Source organism: Thermobia domestica, chromosome 1 (genome assembly GCF_964235325.1).
Source record: "Thermobia domestica chromosome 1, izTheDome1.hap1.1, whole genome shotgun sequence".
Classification (NCBI taxonomy): domain Eukaryota; kingdom Metazoa; phylum Arthropoda; class Insecta; order Zygentoma; family Lepismatidae; genus Thermobia; species Thermobia domestica.
The window spans coordinates 220,054,630-220,081,139 of record NC_137454.1 but is presented as its reverse complement, the minus strand read 5'-3'; the positions used below and the strand labels follow the sequence as shown (position 1 = coordinate 220,081,139).

Genomic DNA, 26,510 nt, shown 5'->3' with positions numbered 1-26,510 from the left:
GCTAGTTAAACATCATTTCGTTCAACATATTCCTTGTGGTAGGCAAGGAAGCATTTCTGTTTTGGTCAGTATCAGTCTTGTATCTTTCGTAAACTTATCTCGTCCCGGATTATTGTTGAAAAGTTTTCTAAGTTGAAAACATCTGGCTGCGAAATTTCTGAAAGACCCACAACAAAAACCAGTCGTATATGGAATCTTGCACATTTTTGGCAACACAAAGCTTGATTTTTACTCGGTTGTTTGAAGTTTCTCGTGTTATAAATAGTATTCCTCTTTGGCTGTTGCAGTTGGTTAAGTGCTGTGACTGAATTTGGCTTAGCATTGAACATCTCAGGTTGCTGATCTATCTGCTCAATTGCCACAGCAATATCTCTGGCAGAGACCTTTAGGTGTTTATAACCTACACCGAACACTTTCATTAGGAATTTCAAAAACAAATTGATCACGGAACATTTTATCCGTGCTGTTATTGTATGCACAAAAGGAAACCTGTATTTTAAGGTGCATCACGTAATCCATCACAGGCTGACCTCATCCTAAACTACCTTACGAAGTTTATAACACTCTGAGATCGGATTAGTTTGCATTTCGTACTGCACAATCAACAAGGACTTTGTTTTTTCTAGAGAAAGCTCATACCATGTAAGATTCTTTAATGCTTCGTAAGCTGGAGTACGTATGTACCTAATAATGTAGATACTTTTTTTCTCTCTTCTATACCACTGTTATGCATTACTATTCAAACTGCTCAATGTAGTTCTGGGTATTAACTGAATTAGTACCCATGATCTCAAAAGCTGACAAGTGTGCCATGTTTATAGCGTAGATCCTTTACTACTCTGCGCGCCAGTATTAAAAGACAAAATGTATTATATCTTGTATTTATTCGAAGGTAGCGATACACTATGAATGAAAAACAAGCATAAAAACTTCTTTTAACCTCTATATTGTAGTACCATTATATACAGGAAACATCCCCAAAACAATTAACTATCTCCATTGGAATAGTAACACTAACAACCACATTTAATAGTATAAAAAGGTACACATTATGTTAATAAATAGTTGTCTATTTAACAACAATTTTTAGGTGTCTCCGACAGCGTAATAACTACTAAGTTACTTCACATTTTTAAAGCATTTTCTGCTCACGTTGTTAACTCATAAATTTCTCTACAATTTTATGATAACTTCATCGGGCAGATCTTTTCCTTAAAAAAACAATGAACTTCTACAATTTACGTCCAAAAGAGCTTCTCCATAGGCTCGAATGTATGATTTATTAAGCTGTAAGATAGCTTAAAATCTGAGAAAAACAAGAATTGTGAAGCACTGAATCTCAGCCAAAGAAGGCCGCCGTAGCAAATCAATTCAACAACTCACATTATAGTAATAAATATTATTTATTTAGTAATGAAAATAGCTATTATATAAAGCAATGATAGAACTATTATCATGTAACTCAAGAGAAATGGAGTATAAGGTATTGTCGATTTTGAACGGTTCATCAGATAGGAAGAAAGGACAAATGAAGGGTAAGGGGAAAAAACAAGGAATGTCCATGTGTGTGCTTTTTTGGGAGCTTTGTCCTATCTGTTGGTGACTCTTAGTACTATTTGACAGTATATGCCATGCATGCCTAAATGTCGAAACGTCCATGTAAAACGGGGCAAAAGATTTGACTACCCTATTCTTTATTACGCGGTTTAAAATATAAAAACGCCGTTTTCTCGAAAATCCAGTTTTGTGACATTCCTCCTTTTTTCCCCTTACCCTTCAAATTAAAGAGCACTAAGGTAGCTGTGAAGCTTCTAACTGGGCTCTATGTTTGAATCCATAGTCATGTTTGCTAGACTGGAAGTGAAAACAATGGAGAAAGATCAAATTAATGAAACAGGTTGATCAGTAAAAGTGCAGGAGATGGAAAGCATAATATAGAGAGAAATTTAATAGTTACGTACAATAATAGAAATGGAAATGCAATATTTGAAAACATATATAAATTATTTTTTTTTTAAAAGATATGAAGAAATAATAATAATAATAAAAAAGATCGCAGCAAATATAAAAATTATGGAAATAAAATATTGTAAAATAATGGTGAAAATAGGTGAATGGGAAACAGTGTGTAGTGAGGTGAGTTGATCAAAGACGGTTAAGACGTGTGAATACATTTCACAGACAGGTTTGCAACGTGATTTCCGAATTTACTGAGTGGCTAGTGCGTCCGGAGGAAGAATTTTAGAATAATTACTCGTAAGCATGGTCTAGTTTATTTTTGTGATAAGTTGTGTGGTCTTAGAACGGGAATATGAACCTTCAGATTGTTAGTGATTAATAATAATAATAATAATAATAATAATAATAATAATAATAATAATAATAATAATAATAATAATAATAATAATGGATGTTTCCTAGTAAGATTGAAGATCTCTGAGCCATTGAATAAACGATTTTGGGGCTGGTCGATGTACTGTTTCGAGTGAAATAGTATGAGATTTATGAGTTCCTGATTCTGAAGGAACAGAGGATGGGGTGATTTAGACAGGGAAATTTTGATTAAAGGACTCTATATAATACATGCTTTATTTATTTATTTATTTACTTTTTTTTAAACTATTCCACTACATTATTCACTAACAACTACTCCAAAATTCATTCATCAGCACTCTCTAATAGGTAGATACCGTCAGAAACGATCATAGAACCCTCTAATCCGGATTTCCTCAATGAATACCATACAATCTTTCGTGTCTTCCAAAAAATATTGAATCATGCTTATTCCATACTCATTGTTCATAACTTTTACTGGTACTGGAATCCTTTGACATACCTCACACTTTCAGCGAAGAAATCCCTAAATCTCAGAAAAGCGCATTTATGTCTATGTCGCTTTTATCTTCTCGTATTGTTGACAAGACGGTTAAGACTCGACAACCGACAGTGTATTCCCATAATAGTTAAGAATTTCCCACTTATCAGCGTCCGACTGAATCACTATTTCAGGTATAAGGCAAGTGACGAAAGAGCAATCTACTAACAACTTCGAAGAAAGAGAGGAATAGTTGACAAAGCACAAACACCTCACAAAGGGAAAAATATAGAATAGAATTTATTGTGTATGAAATTGAATTCGAGTTATGTTTATGAGGATAAAAGGAGTGTTCTGTGAACGCGCCCAAGTTTTTTTGCTAATGGAGAATATACAACTACGTTTGTTTTTAATTCTGAAAATGAAATAGAACAGTGGTTCTCAAACTTTCCGATAACGCAGGCCCTCCTGTTCATTCGGAAAGTGATCTACGGACCCCCTTGCAATGCTATCTGAAATTTCACATGGCATTAAAAAATATATACTAATTAGAATTACTATTGACAAGAAAATGATCAGGAAAAATAATGCAATAAGTAATTTATTCTAAAAATACATAATTGTTTCCTAGGGAAGGAAATTGCAGTTGAACATACAGTAACTTTCAAGACTGAAAATCAATGTTTTTTTTTTTTTTTTCTCAAGGAAATTCACTTGATAAACAATGCTCTCAAATATGGGGTCACTAATGGGAGGAATGAAATTCTTTGTGTTTTTCCATAATTGCATTCAAATCGGGACTAAGTTTTGTCACCATCAGTCTTACGTTCGATTCAACATTAAGACTATTTCACTTTAAGGTTTTAATACTGCAAAGAGCAGAAAATGTCTGCTCACATAAGTAGGGAAAGGTAATGCCTTTTTAGACAACTCTTCATACTCACAACGCACGCAACCAAAAGCTACAAAGTTAATTTTCTTTGAAACAGTTTTTCCATGAAATATCGCAGAATAGTTCCAACAGCTGTTCTTGTTCTGTATTAGAGAGATTCATACCTTGTATGTCATAGATTTCTACATTAGTGTAAGGATTTTCAGTCCAACAATTACCAGATTGTGAGACAGCGAAATATTCTCGAAAACTTGCAGCTAATGCTTTCAAGTGTCCTACAAGTGTTTAGTGCACTTCAGCAGAGTTTTTCACCTGAAGAATCAATGAAATCTTGGGCACCGGAAATGATGAATAGTTATTGTTTTGTACTGCTCACAGCTGCAGTTTCTTAAAAATACTTCTTGCATACCAACTGTGAGTTCCATTTTATTATATCATATTTCAAATTTTAGGCGTCGCGGACCCCCTGGCCAGGTCTCGCAGACCCCACTTTGAGAACCACTGAAATAGAACATATGTAGTCATTAAAATACAGTGTCCCGAACCAACACTATCAATTATTTTTTATAGTTCAACAAGTAATATGTTTATTTCATTAAAAAAATAAAAAATAATAAAAAATAATAATGCAACTCAAGTTTTATGCTGGCAATTCTGTAAGTCTTATCTCCATTGTTTGTAATAGTGTACAGTTGATTTCTAGTTGATAGTGAACGGTTACGTTGTCGATCAATCTACGCTAAGTGCTCATTTTCGAATGGAAAATGCCATTCACCTTGTAGCAGAAACTGGAATGGTACTACCGTTACTGAATCGCAAAATTTAAATTTCCAGTAACTGTACAGAGCAAGTTTCGACAAAAATACCAACTGGAACCACCAGAAAGATATTTAATAACACCATAGATGCCTGAAACACATGGGGTGAGATAAAATTTCGTTTGGATGTTTGTAAGACAATACATAGAGGTTTACTAATACGCATAAAAACTTGTTGACTTTCTTTTTTTCTTCATTTTTTAACGCGTTGAAATGCACTTATTACTTGCTTAGTTACAAAAGTTTTTTTTATTGGTAATATTGGTGCCAGACTACTTTTATTTAACTAATATTTAACAAAACTAAGGCTCGTGTTTTCTAGATATTTCAGTAACATTCAAAAGCTTGTAGCGCTATTGCGTGTGTGTACATGGCTTTGTTTTGTTATTGCAACACTACTTCTGCATATTACATTGAGCTCCTTCGTGGCTATGTGAATAGCGTACGCGCCTTTGGCGCGGGAGTCCCGGATTCGATTCCCGGTGGGAACTCATGCGGTTCGGATCCCACGTCAACTTGTAGGTCCACGTCTCATGTAGCCGCACTGCTGAAAGGGACGCTAAACCCAAATCCAAATTCTTCATACCATCAGTACCCTTTGTTTGAGAGAACACACTGAAACTACTCAATATAGGTATACTTTCGAGTCAAACAGCTTATCGGGGTTTATTACCGTCACTATTATTTTTGTTCATAACTACTTGAAGTATCTTTCGTTGTAATATTAAAATTATAAGGCGTAGAGTATTGAAACGTGCAACGTGAAAAGAAAATCTCACATTTTCAGTTACAAGAGCTCGATATACTCCCGATTAGTAGGGTGACCATACGATTTTCAGTTGAAAACGAGACAGGTTTCGGCTTTTTAAAAGTCATAAGAAATGAGAAACAGGTCAGTGCATAAATTAGTCTCTGTTTACCTTAACAATACCTAATACGTATACACGAATCTGGAACTGCAATTACCCCCCATCGCTTTCCTGTGAAATCATGTACGGAAATTTCTGTATGGAACTCAAGGAAGCAATAATCCAATAATCACGTTAATCTCGTGTCACTACTATTTCTCACAAATTTCAGTTTGGTAGTGGTGGTGGTCTTACAATACCAAGTTTGGTGAGTTTTTAATTTCGTGCCGTATGTTTCAGTACTCTACCCCTTATACTTTTTACCAACATGGAGTCAGGGAGGTCATTTATATGTTGCTCTTTATGTGTATGTATTTGATCGTGTGTGTATGTGTTCTTTTTAATATTTACTTTTTTTTCTTTTTTCTTTTTTTTTTATATAATTTAGGATCAAATAGAAGATACAAAGTTTTTGCAATTTTGTGAAGTGTGCAAAGGTTACAAGGCTCCTAGATCTCATCACTGTCGGAAATGTAAGTATGTTCGAAACTAAATAATTTAGAAATGAAGTAAATTTTCCACGTTTAGAATAAATTCAAAAAATATATGTTTTTATGTGAAAAATTAATTTTTCTTATTTTTAGTAGTAGTCATTTGCTCACATGTGAACTATCTTAGTGACGTAAGAGCCATACGAATGACGTAAACTCAAAGTTTGTAATATTATAAACTACACTAAAAACTTTGAAATTTTCAGCAAGTTATTAGAAATCACAAAAAACAAAGCAAACTAATGAAAATCTAGAGTCCGTTACAATATATAGAGCTTAAAAGTTTAAGAAGTTAAGTATATATATAGAAAGCGAATTCGTTGTAAGCTGTACGTTTGCTAGTAGAGCTAAGAAGCAATTCAATGACGTGCTTCTAGTTTTCTGGTTTATCCTCTGTATATTGCTATAGTTTTATTCTGTGGTTTAGTAGAATAATTTGTTATATATATATATATATATATATATTTATAGGGTGGGCCATTTTAATCAATCCACGGAAATATTTGAATAATGATAAAACATAGAAGAAATGTTTCAAGTACACGTTATATATTGCTAAGGGGGAAACCCAATTCCGCCAAAAGTACCTCTCTCCGCCCCCCCGTAACTAGGGTTAAAGGGGGGTAACTTTGAAATGTCAAAATGGGAACATGGGTCGAGTAATACCTCGTTCGAAAGGTCTTGGAAAACTAAGTAACGCTGTACCAAAATATGTTCCATATAGAGCACCAGTTTCAAAATGGCCGCCAATATATGGTTCGGAAATTCCAGTACCCGTAGTATGAAAACCATGGAAGGTAAATGAATGGAACAAAATTGAAATACGTAAATATCATAGGGCATATCGAATGGTATGGTCCCTGTGATTCCAGTGGTCTCCCTGAAGGGGTCTTGGGGGCTAACTTCAAAATTTCAAACAGTAGCATGAGTCGAGTGGTGCCTCGTTCGATAAATCTTGCAGGAGAAAACGATTGAGGTGAAATGGCACTGTTCTCAAAAGGCCGCCGAAACATAGTATCCGTGTCAGTGAAAAGGTGTAGTGCCCGTAGTATGAAAGTGAATGGAGATAAATCAACAGAAGAAAAACTGGAGTAGGTAACTGACGTAAGGCACATGGAGAGGTGTTGTCGGGGTGACTCCAAGGGCCAACTGAAGGGTATCCGGGGCCAACTTGAAAATTTCAAATATCAACTTGAAGCAAGTAACATCACGTTAGATAGACAAAGGAACATTAAACAGCTTCTGTAAGAATATTTTCGAAATGAGACACCGTTTTCAAAATGATCGCCAAGACATGGTGACTGTGTCTAAGAAAACGTCTAGTGCCCATAGTATGAATATGGTTAGAGATAAATGAAAACAACCAAACTTAAATAGGAGTTGAGTTGATTTTAGTTTAGCGTCCCTTTCAGCAGCGAGGCTATATGAGACGTGGACCTACTGATTAACGTGGAATCCGAACCACATGAGCTCCCGCCGGGAATCGAACCCGGGTCTCCCACGCCAAAGGCGCGTACGCTAACCGTTTAGCCACGGAGGAGCTCAAAAAACTTAAATAGGAAAACCACGGACAGCATTCCATGGCTCGAGAATGATACAACAGAGATAAAAATGTTAGAGTAAAATTGCCATAATGTATAGAGAGAAACCCAAGTCCTGTAAAATAATCTCTCCCTGCGCTCTGTATGTGAGTGGGGTGAAAAGTAACTGTGAAAGTTCAAATGAGAACACTACTTTAATTCGCAAATTAAGGCTACGCTACAAATAGGTATGTTGTGGTTGAAACATTTGTTTGTAAGGATGACGCTGTACTGACTAAAAAAGGTGAAATTTTATGTGAATGGTAACGCATATCTGTAGGGCTGAGTATAATTTGATGCGAAAACAGAAGGAACGTTATACGAAAGAAGTTGTCAAATAATGCAGTTGCTGGAACTTACAAACGTGTGAGTTTTTCAGATATTTCCGTGGATTGATTAAAATGGCCCACCATATATATATATATATATATATATATATATATATATATATATATATATATATATATATATATATATATATATATGTACACATACTGGGTGTATCAAAAACTGAAACCATAGACCATTTCCGTTATGAGTGAAGACACGATGAAATTTAAAAAAAGAGGAAAGTTGTTGGAAATGCGTGGTTTACGGTCGAAATGTTGGAATTATTCTAATCGCAACAAGGGGCTGCAGTGGCTCAGTGGTAGAGCGATCACCTCTGGTGCATGGGGTCCTTTGTTCGATGCCAGCTTGCTCCAAGTAAGCTTTGTGGTAGACAGGCATCCTGTGCATATGTTTTCTCGGGGTTCCTCCATTTCTTCATTCCATCATTTCATTCATTTCTCATCAACGCCGTCTCCTTTGCCTAGCCGGCATAACCATGAGACGTAAAAGTTAAAGATTTCATTTCATTTTCTAATCGCACCGACCGTTTAAGCCCCATATTGATAAGCAGACTGTTCCCTTGGGCCCCACACCACATCAACAATACGGCATTGTTGGGAAATGGATTAGAGTTGTTGTAGGTTCCTTCACATAACAGGTGCACGCTCCCCATGTTATTTTTGAGTGCCCTTACGATTTGTTCGAACAGATGGCTGAACTGAAAATTTTGCTGTATCATTTAACACAGGACGCCTTACCAGTTAAATTAATTACCTAAACGGCTGGTGCAATTGGAAACATTCCATCATTTTAGATTGAGAACCACCTATTTCCAACAACTTTTCTGTTTTTTTTTTTTTTTTTTTTTATTTTTATTTTTTCGTATTTTTACTCATAACAGTATTTGCCTGAGCCCTCTGACGTTGAAACTACAAAGTTCAAGATTCTAGTGAAAAATGAAGTTTATTTACAATGATTACTCCTATTATGTTATTAGAATGTAGAATTTTAATTTTACCTATTACAGCGGAGTCTTTTTAATTCGAAGTCCAATGGAACATTAAAAAAGTTCGAATTATCCAAAAATATGCATTGTTAGATATCTAAAATCAAGTGAACAAAACTACTATATCTACATGAGAAAAGTTAATATGCAGTAGTCTTTACTATTAAGGGAACATATTATATGCGTGCTACAATACCATAATGTTTATTCACGTTAAATTAAGCTACACGTATCATGAAAAATATGCTTGGGTACTGTACCAAATACACTGAATTAACACACACAACCACAAGTACGAGTAACAACCTTAACTATCTGTTCTCGCTTAAAGAAGTTCGTGATATTCATTTGGTTTGATTTGATAGTTTTTACACGATCAACAAAATTTTCAGTTTTATTTATTGAGTGAAATAGGTTATTAGTAACATTTGGTTGACATTCAGTAGTTCTTAAGTTTTCAACCATTTCGAAAGCTTCAGATGAGGTTGGCATAAGCTCTTTCTTTATTTTATCGCCGATCTCGTCTTCCTCTTCTTTATCATTATGTTGGTATTTTTATGTTACTCTTTTTTACGCCTACTTCTGATTAACTGAAAACCAATTGAAAATGCATTCTTCTGTTTGCACTCTGTCCAACACTTAAACATTCTTGTACTTCATTACTTCGAATTATCTAAACAGAAGGTTCAAACGCTCGATTTATCCACGATTTTTACCATTGTTTTCAATGGAGTTTTCAAGAGGAATAAATTTTTGTTCGAATTATTCAGTATTTCGAATTAACGAGAGTTCGCTGTATATGTAAAAGTGCAATATTAATCTTGTGATGTTCTTATATTACAAATTTCTTGTTCTATTAGGCAATCGTTGTGTTATGAAAATGGATCACCATTGTCCTTGGATCAACAATTGCGTTGGGCATTTCAACCATGCACATTTCACAGCCTTCCTGTTTTTTGCTGTTTGTGGTTGCTTGCAGGCTACTGTTGTCTTTATTTGTTCCCTGTACAGAGCTTTAAATAGGGTGAGCTGTTCTTATTTTCTGTTAGGTACTTAACATAATTTCAAAACTTGTTCATTCTCTATTTTAGTTTGTGCATAATAGCAACCGTGAGTGATGCTGATGTCATCATTAACCTTTCCAATCAATAAACCATCTGTGAGCTCTAGAGAGTAAGAAACGTGATTGCCAAAATTCATGTTCTGGTGTGAGGTAATGGAGATAAGCTGCTACCGGGAATCGAACCCTGCTTTATATTCATCAGAAACTATTTGATAAACAGTTTTAGAACAGCGTTTCTCAAACTATCCCTCGAGGTCTACCCTTGTTGTTCCCTGAAGATTGAACATTAGTCCATAAATGACCAAAACAATACATTTAAGTGAGTTGGGTATCACTCATTGTAATTGAGAATGTCAAAAAGTTATAGATTATACAATTTAACAGTCTATGCAAATTCTGATATTTATGTAAATGTATTGTTATAAAATATTCTTGATAGCCCTTCATTCTTAAAATAGTTGCTAATATGTATTTTCTTCTGTTAACACCAGTATAAAGTTAAAGGAATTTTAATTAATACTATTTAAAATATAACTATACTGGTATAGCGGTATGTGTTCTAAATATAAAAATTATTATGAATTTGCTTTTGAAGGGGACACTAATAAAAATGTACCCATTTGAAAAAAGTTTAAGAAATGCTGGTTTAGAATATTCAGAAATATGTTTTCAAATAAGCAGCTGTTATTGTGTTCAAGATTAAATTCAAAGAATATGTATTGTATGTAAATTGTATGTAGAAATCCATAATGTATAACAACCGTTTATGTAAGGTTATTATGAATAGTTTTCTTCGGATTAGAAATCCTCGTAACTTACATCTAATGACATTCAGATACTTAAAAAAGTGGTATCGATGGAAAGGGAAAATCAAAATGTTTTCAATGGCTGGTAAAACTCAACGCATTTTTTGAAGATAAAATTAGGATCAGGCTATATAAGGAACTGGAACTCGTACGGCCTTGTGTAGGAAGTGTCATGATTTCCCCATTTATTTCATTATCATAACAGTTTCTTATGTTCATCTTTGACCCACAGGGCGTAACCGCGGGAAGCAAATTAAGTGAGAGTAGAGAACTTACCCTCAATTTGTTCTTTGGGGCTTAATTTATATCGAAGGCATATATTTTCCAGATTGAAGCTAAGGCAGCTGATAATCAGATTATATACCAGTTGGCCAAGCCCTAGCCGACTTGTGGCTCCATCAGGAAATTACTTAGGGTCTTGTTCAGGCGAAAATCTGCGTGATACTGTAGGAGAAAAAAAAAATGTTTGGTCAGGAAAAAATTATTTCAAGTTCCATGTAGTTGTAATGGAAAGATTCATCTGAATGTTTTCACATTTTTTCCTTCAGACATGTTTACGGCACCAATTGCTCTTCTGAGAGCAAAAACCAATATCGTTAATGAATCTGAAGAAATTGTGTTGGGCCTGAGACTGTTAAATCCGATGGATTTGAAAAATCGTCAATTATATTCAAAATTATAACATTCTCAAATAAGTATTAATTAATTCTTTTGTGACGTGTTAAAGATATAACTAAAACAGCAAGAAGGAAGGTAGAAATATGTTTGATGAGTGTTCTATTTATTTGTAACAGTAGTGTAATTAACCAAATTAAATATTTTATTTTATGAAAACTTTGGGATTATTTGATTTGTTTCAATGGGTAATGCATGAATTTAGAATATACAATTTTTGGAAGCATAACCAAAATGGTATAAATTGTTGCCTTTTATGAAATTGATCTATTGCTGTGAATTACTTACATTGTTACTTGACCATTGGCATTTTTAAAATGAAATATAACTTCAAGTCTTATGTTCCACAATTACGTTCTGGAGGCTACAGAAGACGGAGGATTAATAAGAGTGAATAATTTTGGAGATAAATGGTGAAACAAGAATGCGGGAGGAAGCTGGAGAACTCTGAGAAAGCCTACAGACACGATGTTGTTCACCACCATCTCGCATGACCTGAGATCGAACCAGGAAACCCTTGGACCCGAGGTGAGCGTTCTACCACTTAGCAACCATTCTCCATTGATTTTTATTTATTTATTTTTTTAACTTATGGTCTCTATCACCTCTGAAACCACACGCGAACTGTGCTTCATCCATACATTGAGCTAAATAATTAGTATCAGGTGGTCTAAAAAGTATTAAGCTTCCGGAAGTCAAAATTGAGAACACGTTTATGGTGATTTGGAAGTAACATTGTGAAACCACATACGCACCATTTTGTACGATGATTTTCTGCTGTTATTCCAAAACACCATAATCCCGTTGCTATAGAATTTCTGTGGTTTTTAGTGAAAAAATTTTGAGACGTGGTTTTCACATACCTCTTTGAAACTAACTTAATTCCATTCAGGGAACTCTTCAGCGAACTAAACAAATGATATCCTGACGGTTTCAGGTCCAGGCTATACGGTGGATATATTAAAACCTCCCAGCCAAGTTTTCTCAATTTCTGACGGGTCTTTAAAACTGTATGCGGTCTAATCTTTTCCGTGACCAATTTTTGGCTTTTTTAATGATTGCTAGGTACACTCGCGCTAATTGCCGGCAGTATAGATCCGAGTCTATCGTTCTGCCCGGCAGCAGCATCTCGAGACACATGATGCTCTTTCAATCCCACAAAACGAACAGCATAACCTTTTTGGGCGTCAGTGTGGGCTTTGCCTCAGACTATGGACCTTTCTTTCATTTCGATCACGATCTTTTTTCGCATATTGTTATCGTAAGTTGTCCACTTTTCATCGTTCGTGATCAACGCTTCAGAAATGACTCGAGATAGTTTAGTTTCACTAGAAATTCGACCGAATAAATGTTTTGAGTCATATCATTGGCACTCACACGTCGAGCTTCTTTTTATAACCTGCTTTCTTCAAATGGGTTAACACTGTTTCGTGCTGGATATGTCATTAGTTATATCATGACTGCTTACATACCGGTCTTGTTTTACCTTTGCCAGAATATCATTATCCACTTTTTCTGTGATTTTCCCCTACTGCGAGTAACCTTTTAGACATCGCAATTTCCAGAACCAAAGCGACTAAACCATATTTTGACTGTTGCTTTTTGATAACGTGTCTTTGCGCAACATTTGCGTCTTTTATCTAAATGAGATTGTAGAATCTAGTGCAGTTTTGGGGAAGTTCACTCATTGTCACGGCGCAGTACCTTACATGGGTTCTCAGAATCCTACCTTTTTTTTTAAATTTTTTTTTTTAAATTTTTTGCACATCTTCTAGATTCAACAGTCAGCTGTCAAATGACGTTAGGTCTGACATGATGCGACTCATATACTCTGAGATTTGAGCCACTAACGCCATCTTCTGCGCAAAGGCTCACAACTTTTTACACTACCTGATAGTTTGGAAATATTTCTATAAATATTTTCGTAATTATGGAAACTATAATTATTTCTTGAAGTTTCTCATTAATTTTTTATTAATTTATTTGTCTTCCATTTTAGATGTGGTACTTGTATTATGGAGATGGAACCGAGCCAATTGTACATCTAGGATTGTATAGCCTTATTTATTGTGTGTTTTGTTTGGGTCTAGCTATAGGAGTTGTGCTTGCAGTTGGCATGCTTCTATACTTCCAGGTATTAGATGTTATTATTTGCAGTGCATGTTTTCGTTTCGCATAATAGATAGTAAAGTTTTAAAACTCAAGTAAGAGGTTTAATATATCATGTATAAAGAATTATAGCTGGACTAGAACCATAAATTAATTTTATTATGTAGTTATTACGTTTCGAAGTAATTTTCATTGCATGTGAGAATTGAATACCGGAGTAGAAAAATCAAGCCGGCAAAACTTCTCTCTCATTCTCTATCTCGTGTTCTTATATATGGCCTTCCAATGTAAAAGTATTCTGAAAAGACGAATTTTCAGGTTAATAGCTGATATCGAATTGGTTCTCTCCTATACCTTAAAACGGTGGTCTCTGTCGTGGTTAGAATTTTGTTAATATGACCATAACATTTACGTTTGTTTTCTTCCTCGCTACAGAGTTTACGCCTCCCCCCCCTCTCTCTCTCTCTCTCTCTCTCTTTCGTATCTGTCCCAGCTCTGCCATGGCGAAGAACGATTTCTTCCAATACCTACATTCTTGTCGTATCCGAAGCTGGGAGGTCGGCAGACAAAAATACAAGTACCGTATAATGAAAGTGTGTGCAAATGACTAAACTAGGCACAAATAACGATAAATTAAAATTAACTTGAGGATCAAATAACAAAGCCTAACTAAAATGTGTAAGGAATATAATAAAATTTATTATAATTTATATTACATTAAAAATAACACCAAAAGGTTACAAACAGACAAATAAGCGTTTACTTCATATATTTACGGTGGCTTTTACGTCATCGAGGTGTCAAAGCGATCAATAAATTTTTATTTACTCACAATAATCTTCGACCGGTCAACTCCTTCAGGAACGTTGGGGTTCTGGTGTCGAGTCTCAGTTGTATGCACAGGTCCACAATAGGCTTCATAAATAGGGATTTGAACTGGTCCGCGTTAATACACCCACAGCTGCATAATAATTATCCCAGAATTCCAATCGTGAGGGGTCCAACTGGCGCACATACGAGTGTAAGCTAGTATCCTGGTATACGAGAAATAGTATACACAACACGGAGTGTAATACTTCAGTAATCACAACATTACTAACAAATGAAAAGTTCACTCTCATGAACACGTGAGTTCCCTTTTATACTTGGGATTTGATCATTCATTTTTTATTTATTTATTTTTTTTTTTAAATTTAATCAATAGTCTAGTTTTCGATGCTCAACCCGTTGAGGGGAGCGCATATAAAGCAACGGCGCATATCAACTTAGAATGGCACGCTCGACTTGTAATCAAGGGCGGCCTACCGAGCGCTGATCGACGTGGATCGTGCGTCGTTACGAGCAAAAGAAGCACTGGAGATTCCCTTAGCTAACTATGGGTTTTTAGGTACAGTTTTGCGTGGGTGGATGGTAAGAGTTCCCAAAATCAGATATAGAGAGGCTCATTGTCCAATCAACTCTCTCAACTACAACAGTGCGTGGGTGACGGGTAAGAGTCCCGAAGACCAGACACAAAGAAACAGTCACCAGAAATGCTGCGATCACGTGTTCAGTTCCTCTGTCGTATAACCATATACGGCCGTAGAATCGAAGCTAGGCTTACTAACATAGACGCATAACATACCAAACTGATGAGAGAAGCTTCGAGATTGTTCGTTCATATACGAGAGTGGAATTTTGTGTTGTGCAGGGTTTCGGTTCCCAGCTGATAAGTGGTCAGATTTTGAGCCATATTTTTTGAAAACATGAAGTCACACAGCAAACTCTTGTGGTTGGGATCGAGTTTGGTATGATAGACCTTGACCTGCTATATAAGCGTGTGAAATTATGTGTTGTGCAGACTTTGGTTTCCGAGTTACAAGCGGTCAAATTGTGAGCCACATTTTCGAGAAAAAGAAAAGCAACCGAACTAATCCGATCTGGATAAAGCTGGGCAGGGTGGTAGATCTTGACCTGCTACATAAGCATGTTAAATATTGTGCGCAGGCTTTTGGTTTCTAAGTTGAACATGATAACAAGTAAAGGTCAGTCTTGGACAGAGAAGAAACTAGTAAATGTTGTTTAAATAGAAATCAACACTCAATCTTAGACAGAAGAGAAAATCGAGTAAAGGACTTTTTTTTTTTTTTTTTTTTTTTTTTTTTTTACAACTATGTTTTTCCTTTGTAATGTGTGTATAACGTACTTAATGTGAATAACTCGTGTAACAAGTAAGCAAACTTTCACGAATATTTTAGTTTGCTCATTTGTAGTTCACTGTACACTCAAAACATGAAAATAACAGCACTTCTGTTTTCACGTCCCAACTTAAAAAATGTACATTTTTTGTAAATGCATACGCATACAAAGTAATCTTTCTTTAACCTTCCATGTTTTAGGCTAAAGGAGACGGATTATTAATTAAAATTATTGACTATTTATCAAAAAAATGGTGGAATGGGGACGTAGGAGGAAACGTGAAATCTCCGAGAAGACCCACAGTTACAGTGTTATCCATCACAAAATCACTTGGTCTGGAATTGAACCAGGGACTCCTAGCCCCACCAGAGGTGAACATTTCTGTCACTGAGTTACCTTGCTGTCCTTCATACACACAAAGCACTATATTCGTATGAGGTCCACCAAACATGCTAATACGCCTAGTGTTTTCATCCTTTTAATTGTCAAGATGTAGAATACATGTCCTCCATTTCAGTCCATGTACTTTATTCTTTCAGTGAACTGCGTTATCAAACATTTTCAGTGTGTTAGGTTGTTGCTTATTCCGATACTGTGACTGAACATATTGTTGAACACGTATTCCAACAAGTATTTATTACTGATTTATAAACGTTAAATCAACATTTGTAAAACGGTGTGTATTTCTTTGTAATAATATAGAACAATTAAATTTATAGAATAAGTAATATAATGTGTATGTCGATGTTGATAAATGGTGGGTTTAGTATGTTTACAAGATTACGTAAAAATGCGTAGAGAATGAGTCAGCTAGTTGATCAAATAAAAGTACAATAATTAGTTGATAGGAAATTTGGTAAGTCTCAGAAAGCACCCATAAAAAATCGAAGAAGGCAGAGGCGGTCGAAAAATAAAATCATCTAATAGAAGAAAAGTACTTTGCAGTGGTTATATATCTTGCAGACAGATCTTCGTCATAAATTCTAGCATAAATGTGGCGTAGTTAGTATTTGCTCACGTAGAGAGAGAAGCAGATTGGAATCTGAATCTAACTCCGTGATACACTAGTTGTCAAGAGACCATAGCTTACAAAGAAAAGAAAAAAGTTAGAAAGTTGGTTAAATGAACCAAAATCAACAAGGATTGTATTGTTAATCAGTGGCAAAAAGTACAAGATCTTCGAGAAAGAAAGGTGGGCTTTCATGGAACTGTTGTGCAGAAGTGATGTCACATGGGTGATTGAATGATACACCGTATTATTTGCCATCTTAAATAGGTTATTCAGGTGCAGAAACAAATGTAATGTTATCAGATTCCACTATATTGTGACAGTGAACATGTTCGTATTTACTTTGTTGCTTACGAGGTGTATCAATTTCTCTCCATGAATAAACATTTATAGAAATCATTCATATGCTGAAGTTGATCGCATATCCAGTGAAGTATTTAGACATACATATTCTGTTAGAATCTCGGAACTACTCATCAAATGGAATAGGGGGAATATTTTCCTTTCAACGAACTTGATATTTAGCTTTTAATGACGGAATCTACATTTAGGAGGAGGCTGTTAATTCTCGTACATATAAACAGATTCTGAGCGAAAGATTATATAGTTCGAAAGATATTTAACAGAAAAATGTATGTTTTTCAAGATGACTGTACTCCTTCGTACTATTTTAAGTTATGCGTGCATTTTTGTCATGATACATTACTTTCGTGACATGGTAATTCACCGGTTCATGAAAGAAAACAATAACAAAAATATCTTATTGAAAGAATAAATGTTGTCGAGCGATACTTCATTCCATGTGATATTTTGGAAAACTTAATGGTCTCTATGCTAAAATGCTTTACTGAAGTTATATAGTCTAGTAGTAATCCAAAAACCTACTTTAAATTGATAGATAAGTAGAAATCTTTTAAACATATTTAAATCTACACGGAGTTGGTGTCAATTTTCTTATGAGTAGAAGTACACACACACATATATATATATTGTGTTTTAATAGTGTTACTGTCAGTTACAAATTAAAAATATAGTGTTACCGCATAACGAATTAAATACAACTATTAAGATATGCGAAAGAACAGTCCAGTCAAATGGAAAAATACCATCATGATTGTTATTTAGTAAACATCCATGACTACGTATGAAGTTGTTTACATTAATCAAGTTCTGTTTATATTCGTAAACATATAATACATATATGTATATGAAGTGATCTCATATCCTTGTATGTATTATATGTTTACGAATACAGAGCAGTATTTTATTAAAATTTAAAGAAACTCAATTTCAGTTTCATCTGTTTCAGACAGTTTGAAGGCAAGGTGAGAATTAATACTTTAACAATATGAAATATATTCTACAAACACAAGCACAATCTATTAATAGTGACCTTGAATTATTGTTCAATTACATAAACAAATGCTTACTTTCGAATGTTTTCTATAATAACCAAAATTTATGTGTATGTTAATACAGTGAGGAAATGTGTGGTTTGTCGTTCTGTAATAGTTTAAGAAAACGTTGTAGTGTGTTTCTTATAATTTTATTTATTTACAAAAGTTCGAAATCTCATTTGAATATGTTTCTTTGATCTTTCGAAGTTGAGAGCAATTCTAAGAAATCGAACGGGGATTGAAGACTGGATTGTAGAGAAAGCTCGACATCGTAGAGGGGAAGCTAGAGATCAATTTGTTTTTCCATACAATCTTGGATGGAAAAACAACTTTAAACAGGTAATTGAAACAGAATTGTCTATAGAGTTAAATTAGGTATAGTTGGATGTTTGTAGTATCGGCATATTATCTCAGTAGAATCATTCTGGTTTTCTGGATTTCATCAAGCCTTTTGTCAGACAGAATTTTCATATATCTATAAAACAATTCTTTTTCCCATGTACAGGCAACCTGTTTCTGTAGACGACTTGTTCTACGCATGAACTGAATAACAAGGCTCTAACTGAATTTCGCCCGAAATGAACTGTAAACTTTATTGGTCCATCGCGATCTGTATTGTGTCTATACTAGTACTAGTCTGTAGTAAAAGGTAGAGCTCAGAGCTTATTTACTTAATCTTTTTAAGCTCTTTTCAAATTGCAGGTTTAATTGACTTAAAAATTATTGTACATGCGCAGTTATATTTAAGAGTGTTTACGTAAAATAATAACAGATGCATTTACACTATAAACTTTTTTCTTTTTTTTTCAAAATCATTAATATTCATCGAAATTTAAGGTATATGGAAATTAAGATCTCCGTTCAGTATCCACTATTTTAAATAACTCTTTCAACAGTGGTACGTCTTACTGTGCTTTATTATTTCAGGTACTAAGTTGGAGCTGTGAACCAAAGGGTGATGGAATAACTTGGCCAGTTGTAGATGGCTGTGATCAATATACACTCACTGTAAGTACTTAAGATATCTATGTACAGTAACCAACGGAAGAATATATTTACTTCTACATATTCTTTTGTTAATAACTTGGCTGCAAAAAGTCCAACTAAATTACAGTTTTCCAGTTGAGACGTTGTGAGAACAATTTTGTGAATGCTTTTCTGCGTAAATTGAATGGAATGTGTGCTGGTCTGAAAACGTGCTGTACGGTAAGCCGGAGACCCGAGTTCGAATCCTGAATTAGCTGTATTATTTCATTCGTTATAAATTTAATCTCATTTGCATCTAGTGTAAGAAATGGTTGTTTCATCGTTAGTTTTAACTTGTCTGCCCGCAGTAAAGTTATTAACAAAAAATTAAGTATCAAGTAGGTAATTTCTTTTCATAGCAAATATAGGAGATAATACTAATTAAGAATATCTAATGGAAAGATAAGAGCCAGAAAATGGTAAATTAAAAACATAATTAGTACTAGCAATATGGGGGGAAAAAATGAACAGATGTATTCCGAAAATTATTTGATTTTGTCATGTAGTTACATTGGTTGTTTGTTTATAGAGATTATCTAAGACGTGAATATACAATATGCAATGAGATCCGAATCACGATCCAGTGGAAATTGAATCCAGATGTCTCGTGCCAAAGATGAGATGCTAACCATTTAGCCACGAGAGAAGTTGTGATTATGAAGTATATGTAGTACCTATAGTTCCTACTCTTCTAGATAAGTTCTGGAAATTGATGTATGTATAATTTTCTTTATGTATGGTGTATTTTATAATTTTCTCCCACCCATTTTCAATTATTTTCATATACTGTACATAGTGTAATGAATTTATAATATGTAGATTCCAAGCCTGGGCAATACGTGTTCCAGAGTTCTTTCGTGGCTATGTGGATAGTGTACGCGCCTCTGGCGCGGGAGACCTGGGTTCGATTCCGGTGGGAGCTCATGTTATTCGGATCCCACGTTTAGCTGTAGGTTCACGCTTCATATAATCTTGCTGCTAAAAGAGAGGCTAAACTCATATCCAACTTGTGTTCCATTCTCCCCTGAGCGCTTAAAAAGGACCTTTCCACATCGTAACCTTTTATTATATCTTCTGAACATGGGATGGAAATGGTACCCAGTGGTTAATTTGATTATCATTTGTGGGAAAGTTTCGATTAGACAGAGGTGCAGAAGGTTGGTACTTCTAGGGCGAGAAAAAATGGTAATTCGGCCTATTATACGGATTTTCTTTTCATCTGAGATGAAAATTGTACTCTCATCTCCCTCACACATACTTTTTTTTTTTTTTTTTTTTTTGTCAGGTGGCTCTGTAATGTAATCTTAAAGAATAACATCACTTCCAAATTAACATGAAAAAAAAAAGATTATGAACATTTATTTCAATATATGAATAAGGAACGACCAAACAAACATTTTACGTATTTTAATATGAACTCTGCAACCCTGATTGATATCCATGAGAGATTTGGCAACACAATGTAAGTCACAATATTTGATATTATCCTCTGTTTACATGTTCTAAGCTTCGCTCATTCTAACGCTCGTCTTGGTCACTCCTAGACTTGTGTACAATATAATCACACTTTCAACGTGACTGAAGAAACCTTTTGTTCTCTACTTTCTTGGAATGTGCTAGAGAGGAGAAATACTACGCATGTTGCATATGAGCTAGATGGGAGGAATTTGTTTTGCTTCTCGCAGAAAAAACTTACATTGCTTTAAGGGCGAAATAATTCCGCAGTTACTTGTATTGTTTCAAGGGCGAAAGAACTCCGCAGTAGCTTTAAGCATTATGTTTGCTTCATGCAAATTATTATGAAGGAAAAAATAAAACCCTTTCTTAATGCATATTTTCTCAGCGACAATAACCTCTCTTTGAATGTGGCGAATGTGATCATGACAGACCCCTTTCACGATTCAGTTGTTTGCCAGTCACGTATTTTTGACACAATATTTTATTGAATCTGTTCTTGGTCAATATACTTACTTATATTGTTACTATGGTGATATAACACCTTGGATGCGGAATTTAAATCAAAAGCAGTGTTTCCAATCCCACAATTTGTTCACTACTTTACTATTATTTCACAACTTGTGTAAGGTGTAATATAATAATTCATATCTCTCTTCGCAGGTAAAAATACCAAGTATGTCTTTACAGAATTGGAGAACAATGTTGTGTGCATGCTTTGTGTTATTTTCATTTCATTTTTCAAGATGGAATTTTTGATATATTAATTTTTCAAAATACTCAAATTCTGAAAGTTTCACTTTTTTCATGCTGAATTCTCGCTTGTGGTGTACAGATAAGGAAATAATATTTTTACTGTAATGTCATATTTCCATAGTATTTATTCCTAGCATAAAATAAATCGTATGCGTTTTTATTTAGTCACTGGAAATATCCGAAATATGTGCATAACCAAGTTTTGTCCAAGTTCAACAATTTTGTTACAGTTTATGTTGCACCTCTAATGTCTCTGTTTGGTATGATTTGGAAGGGTTGAAAACATAGTATAAAATAAACAACAAAAAAGGTTTCTAGCACATTTTGTTCTTTCTTAATAATACGTTCAAAACGCCAATTCCTCACTTTGCTGCAAAAATAACTATATCTGGTGATTTTTTAAGAGGTTGCAACACTTGTAAATCACCAGAGACCAAACTTATTTTGTTTCTGTATTTTGGCCATGTCCATCTTTAATATGTATTTTTTCATACAACTTCAAGACAGTCATGGTACATATTCGGCTATCACGTGTACGATTTGAAATGAAATAGGCCAGTAGTAACAACATCATTTATTATTATTATTATTATTATTATTATTATTATTATTATTATTATTATTATTATTATTATTATTATTTGCAAGCATTTAGGAAACGATTGAACGTTCTTGAAGTAGATTTTAAATTTATTCAGTTCTGAAATATTATTGTGAAAGCGAAACGACGCCACGGCATACATGCGAAGCCACAAATATGTGCAACCTGTGATTCAAATAACTTATAAAATACCAATAAGTAGAGAATATCAATTGCGAAGTTACGTTCGGGAAGAATAAGGCGTGGAATACTCGTGGAGATTTCAGTAAATTCGGTCTCCGCTAAACTTGCGGAACTTAATGCATAGTTCAGTTTGGAGCTTCTTTGTGAGTATGTGGTGGTTAGCAAACGCGTGTTCGGTATAGGATACAAGGGTTCGATTCTCGATAGGATCACGTGTAATTCATATTCTATGTTAAGCAGTAGGTCTAGTCTTGAAAATGAAAATGAATGGTCGAATCAATTACTCATCTGCTGTAGGAACACTAGAAATCGAATGAATACTTGAATTTCAATGCACCATCAAAATATTAAAACGTGTCCGTATTTTACATGTTATTAAATATGAAGGTACAAGAAATAAAGGTACTTAGTTTTTTAAAAATCCGTTTTAAGTTACTTCGTTAATAAGCATGTATGTCAGTAGATATGTAACCAAACGTTTTTTTACAGGATTGATCGAGGTCATTAGATCGGGTTTTACGAAATTCAAATCGTAAAATGGGCGAAGATTAAGTGTATGATCGTTGTATCATCCTTAACCACATGTCAGAAACTATTGATAGGAGAACCTTAAAATTTTGTACAAATGTTTTCCTTAAACCCTTGGGTGTGGGTAAGACGAGGTTTTGCGGAATGCGACTCGTAAGAGAGGATGGAATCAGCTTACTTCCGCTAGTCAGCAGACCTTCTGAAACTATTGGTCATGGGAAATAGAAATTTTGTCCGGAGATCCCAGAGGATGGATAGGACGGTGTTTTGCGAAACTCAGTTTATATATATATACCATTCACCAAAACTCCTAGATTTTGGGCACATGAGTTGTTGGACAGAACAAATACAAATGTTGATGAGTTGAGCTGATTTGTAGTTTAGCGTCCTTTTCAGTAGCGAGGCTATATGAGACGTGGACCTACTGATTAACGTGGAATCCGAACCACATGAGCTCCCGCCGGGAATCGAACCCGGGTCTCCCACGCCAAAGGCTCGTACGCTAACCGCTTAGCCACGAGGGAGCTCAAATACAAATGTTGTTTTTGAATCTTAAGTTGGGACAAAATTGAGATCTGCGAAAATAAACTCGTGAGAGCGGAAATATGCTTGAACATTTTCTTACCTTTCATCAGATTTCCGAAAGTATTGGACGATTGAATTTGAAATTTTGAACACATGTTGTCATAGTCAGGTCTATAAGTAATTTGGAGATTTGAGAAAATTCCAGTCCGAAGAATGAATAGAACGCTCAAAAGATTTTCAGTTATTATTACATGTTTATTTTGAAACATTTGCCATATAAGCATGAAATTCGTATTTTAGTGCTGTTTGATACACCACATACGAATATCTCATGCGAGAAGATTTATCGAAGATTGGGTAGTCATTAAGAAATTACATGAAAAAATCAATTTGGTATCTTAAAGAATTGAGAGTGGTAGTTTTCACGAGACGGAGAGAATCTTCCGATTTCGATTACAAGAGGAACGGTTTAACGTGGTCTCAGCTTTGTTAAAACTCAGTTTAGAGACGTCTTTGCATGGTAGATCTAGAAGGTTAAAACTGGAGGAGGAGCAACCAGAACCCAGACTATGATAGGTATATAATGAGTTTACTATAAACGTTCAAAAATGTATAACTAATAGATTCAATTTTTTTTGTAATTAACAAAAACTGAGGAGGCTATGCCCCCGGCCCCGGGCTAGATCCGCCACTGCGTCTCTGAAAATCTTGATTTCGAGTGCATGGAAATCAGCTAATCATTTAGTGTTAACGGTGTGCGTGAGTTGACATGAATTCGTATTAGAAGCGAATTGTGTGAGGGGTTTACGTAATTCAAGTAAAATCAAACTTGCACTAAGAAATATCCTGAAAAAAAAAATGCCTCTTAGATATTTTCCAATCTCACTCTTGTCGTACGAAAAACTAGTACTTCTGCGTGGAAGTGCTTGAACACTGCTTTAGAAGCAACATCGTGCTGTGTTAGAATGTCATGAAACGGGCCGCTGTGACAGTGGTAGAACACTCGCTCGTGCGTGGGTTCCTGGTTTGATTCCAGGTTGCACCAAACGAACTGGTGGATAAACACCGTGTGCGTGGGTTTTCTTGGGGTCCTCCTGTTTCCTCCCACGTAGTTCATTCCACCATTTCATTCATTATCATCATCACTTTCTCCCTTAGACTCGATGTATAATCGTGAAACGTTAAACTAACTAGTGATGCTGTGTATTGTTGAAGCGAGCGATATTCCCTCCCACCCTAAGCTATAGGAGCAAGTATGTATTTCCGACAACGCACACACACAATATTCTATAAAATTCTTAGTGTTTTTTTAAAAATAAATATTCAGGAAAATATGTTATATAAAATTGGGAGAGAACGCACCTCCACATTTATTAGCCCATTTCAGCTGCAAACAATTGATACGATTGGAAATACTTAGAAAAAAATAGCTATATTCGACATAATTGTATGTTCCGCGAAAGTTATCGTAGTTAGTTTTTATTTAAATCTTTGGGTGGGAGAGGTAATGCGATTCCTCATATTTGATTGATTTCAACTGCAAAAGTGGATTATGTGAAAACCTCAAAAAATTATACATCATATTGTTAAAATCGAATAATATTTACGGAAGTTATCATAGAACATTTCTTTTTAAATATGGAGAGGAGAGGGGTCGAGGTTCGCTCTCTCGTTCTTAATTGATGTTAAATCCAAGTAGTGGAAATGATTGTAAAGCACAAAAAGTGTACGTCATATTCCATGAAAATCGAACATTAGTACGAAAAATCTTGGATTAAAGATTTAATCGATACGGAGGAATAATCTATATCACAATAGGAGGCTAAATTCTTGACTGATCTTGACTAATTAGTCCTAAGTTCAGAAGATATAAAAAATATACATAATATTGTGAAACCGAATGAGTTTTATAGAAGTTACCGTGAAACTCTCTCTCTCTCTCTCTCTCTCTCTCTCTCTCTATCTATCTATCTATCTATATATATATATATATATATATATATATATATAATATTAATTGGAGGGAGAGTAATCCGTCCCACATAAGGAGATTGAATTAGCCAATCATTCTTGTCTGACTGTCATTCCAAGCACTGGGGATTCGGAAAGAAGTCAAAGAAAATATACATTATCTATATTATATCAAAACCGAATGAATGTTAGAAAATTTATCATGGAGCTTTATTAGAATTCGGGAGGGGGGATCTAAGAAGGTAAATCGACCACCTTATTCTTTAATGATTTTAAATCTCTGCAGAAGGGATGATTGGAAAGCCTCAAAGAAAATGTACAACCTACTACACCAAAATCGAACATTTTTCAATGAAAATGATTGTGGAACAGATTTTTGAAATTGATGGCCGGAGGATGAATTCACACTTTCATTCTTGACAGATTTCAACCCTAAGGCGCGGGGATATTCCCAATGCTGTAAAGAAAATATAGATTAAGTTTATGATAATCGAGAAATCTTTACGTGGTTGTATTTTAAAATTATCTTGCATGTACATGTGTAAACTTGCCACATTGGGTGGATTTTACCCCCTTATACTTTGATAGATTGCAATCCCGTTAATAGAGTTATTTGTGCAAGTGAAAGGAAAGCACACACAAAGTTTCACAACAAAATCGTATAAGTTTCACGAGAGCTATAGTTGAACAAACGTACACACACAAATGGATATCGAGTCGAATAGTAGATGCTTCGTTAACGCTCATTTCAAAGATTTCATTTTATTTCAAAATGTAATGAAGTGAACTGTTCTAAAGGGATAGCTTAGTTATTCGCTCCGGTTTGCTAATCTTGATTCCTCCACTGAGTTGACGCTAACGAGGGAGGGGCGCTGACGACAACTGCTTGTTTCTCAGCCCACATCTCACAGCTAATTGTATACGAGTGGGGTTTGGCACGTTGTGTTTTTCGCGTGTATATTAGACATTTGCAAACTTGGATAGTTTGATTTCATATTTACTAGGAATGCAAGTTTATAGGCAATAAAGATTTATATAATATAATATAATATAAAAAAGTTGAAATTTCTTTTGGTAGGTAGCTCACAGAGAAGAATCGGCGTCCACTGATTTAAAGACATTAGAGCTGGAAGTTTGTCATTAATTCGACTAAGCGAAAAAATAAATTGAAAATTAAAGTAAATGAAACCTTTAGTTAACGTCCCACGATTGCTCTTAGGTTAAACATGAAGGATGATAAATATAATTGACTAATGAAAGAATTTGCGAAGTAAAAGTATTTAGTGGAAAGGGAGAACTTAAGAAACCCTTGGACAAGATGAAATCTACTTCATGCTCGTGGTTTGGAATCGAGGGACGTATGAGATTAGCACTTTATTATTAAGGCG

The 26,510-nt window shown here is 34.8% G+C and overlaps 1 protein-coding gene across 1 annotated transcript in view; it reads left to right on the top strand.

Annotated features, from left to right (window-relative positions):
• The window catches only part of LOC145694134 (palmitoyltransferase ZDHHC6), a 67,398-nt gene that overhangs the window by 25,790 nt on the left and 15,098 nt on the right, over positions 1-26,510 (top strand). Inside the window, exons 4-8 of the mRNA XM_081770255.1 lie at positions 5,822-5,906; positions 9,701-9,864; positions 13,384-13,518; positions 18,285-18,416; positions 19,005-19,085. Coding sequence (XP_081626381.1) covers positions 5,822-5,906; positions 9,701-9,864; positions 13,384-13,518; positions 18,285-18,416; positions 19,005-19,085 — 597 coding nt within the window. The remainder of the gene's footprint in view (positions 1-5,821; positions 5,907-9,700; positions 9,865-13,383; positions 13,519-18,284; positions 18,417-19,004; positions 19,086-26,510) is intronic.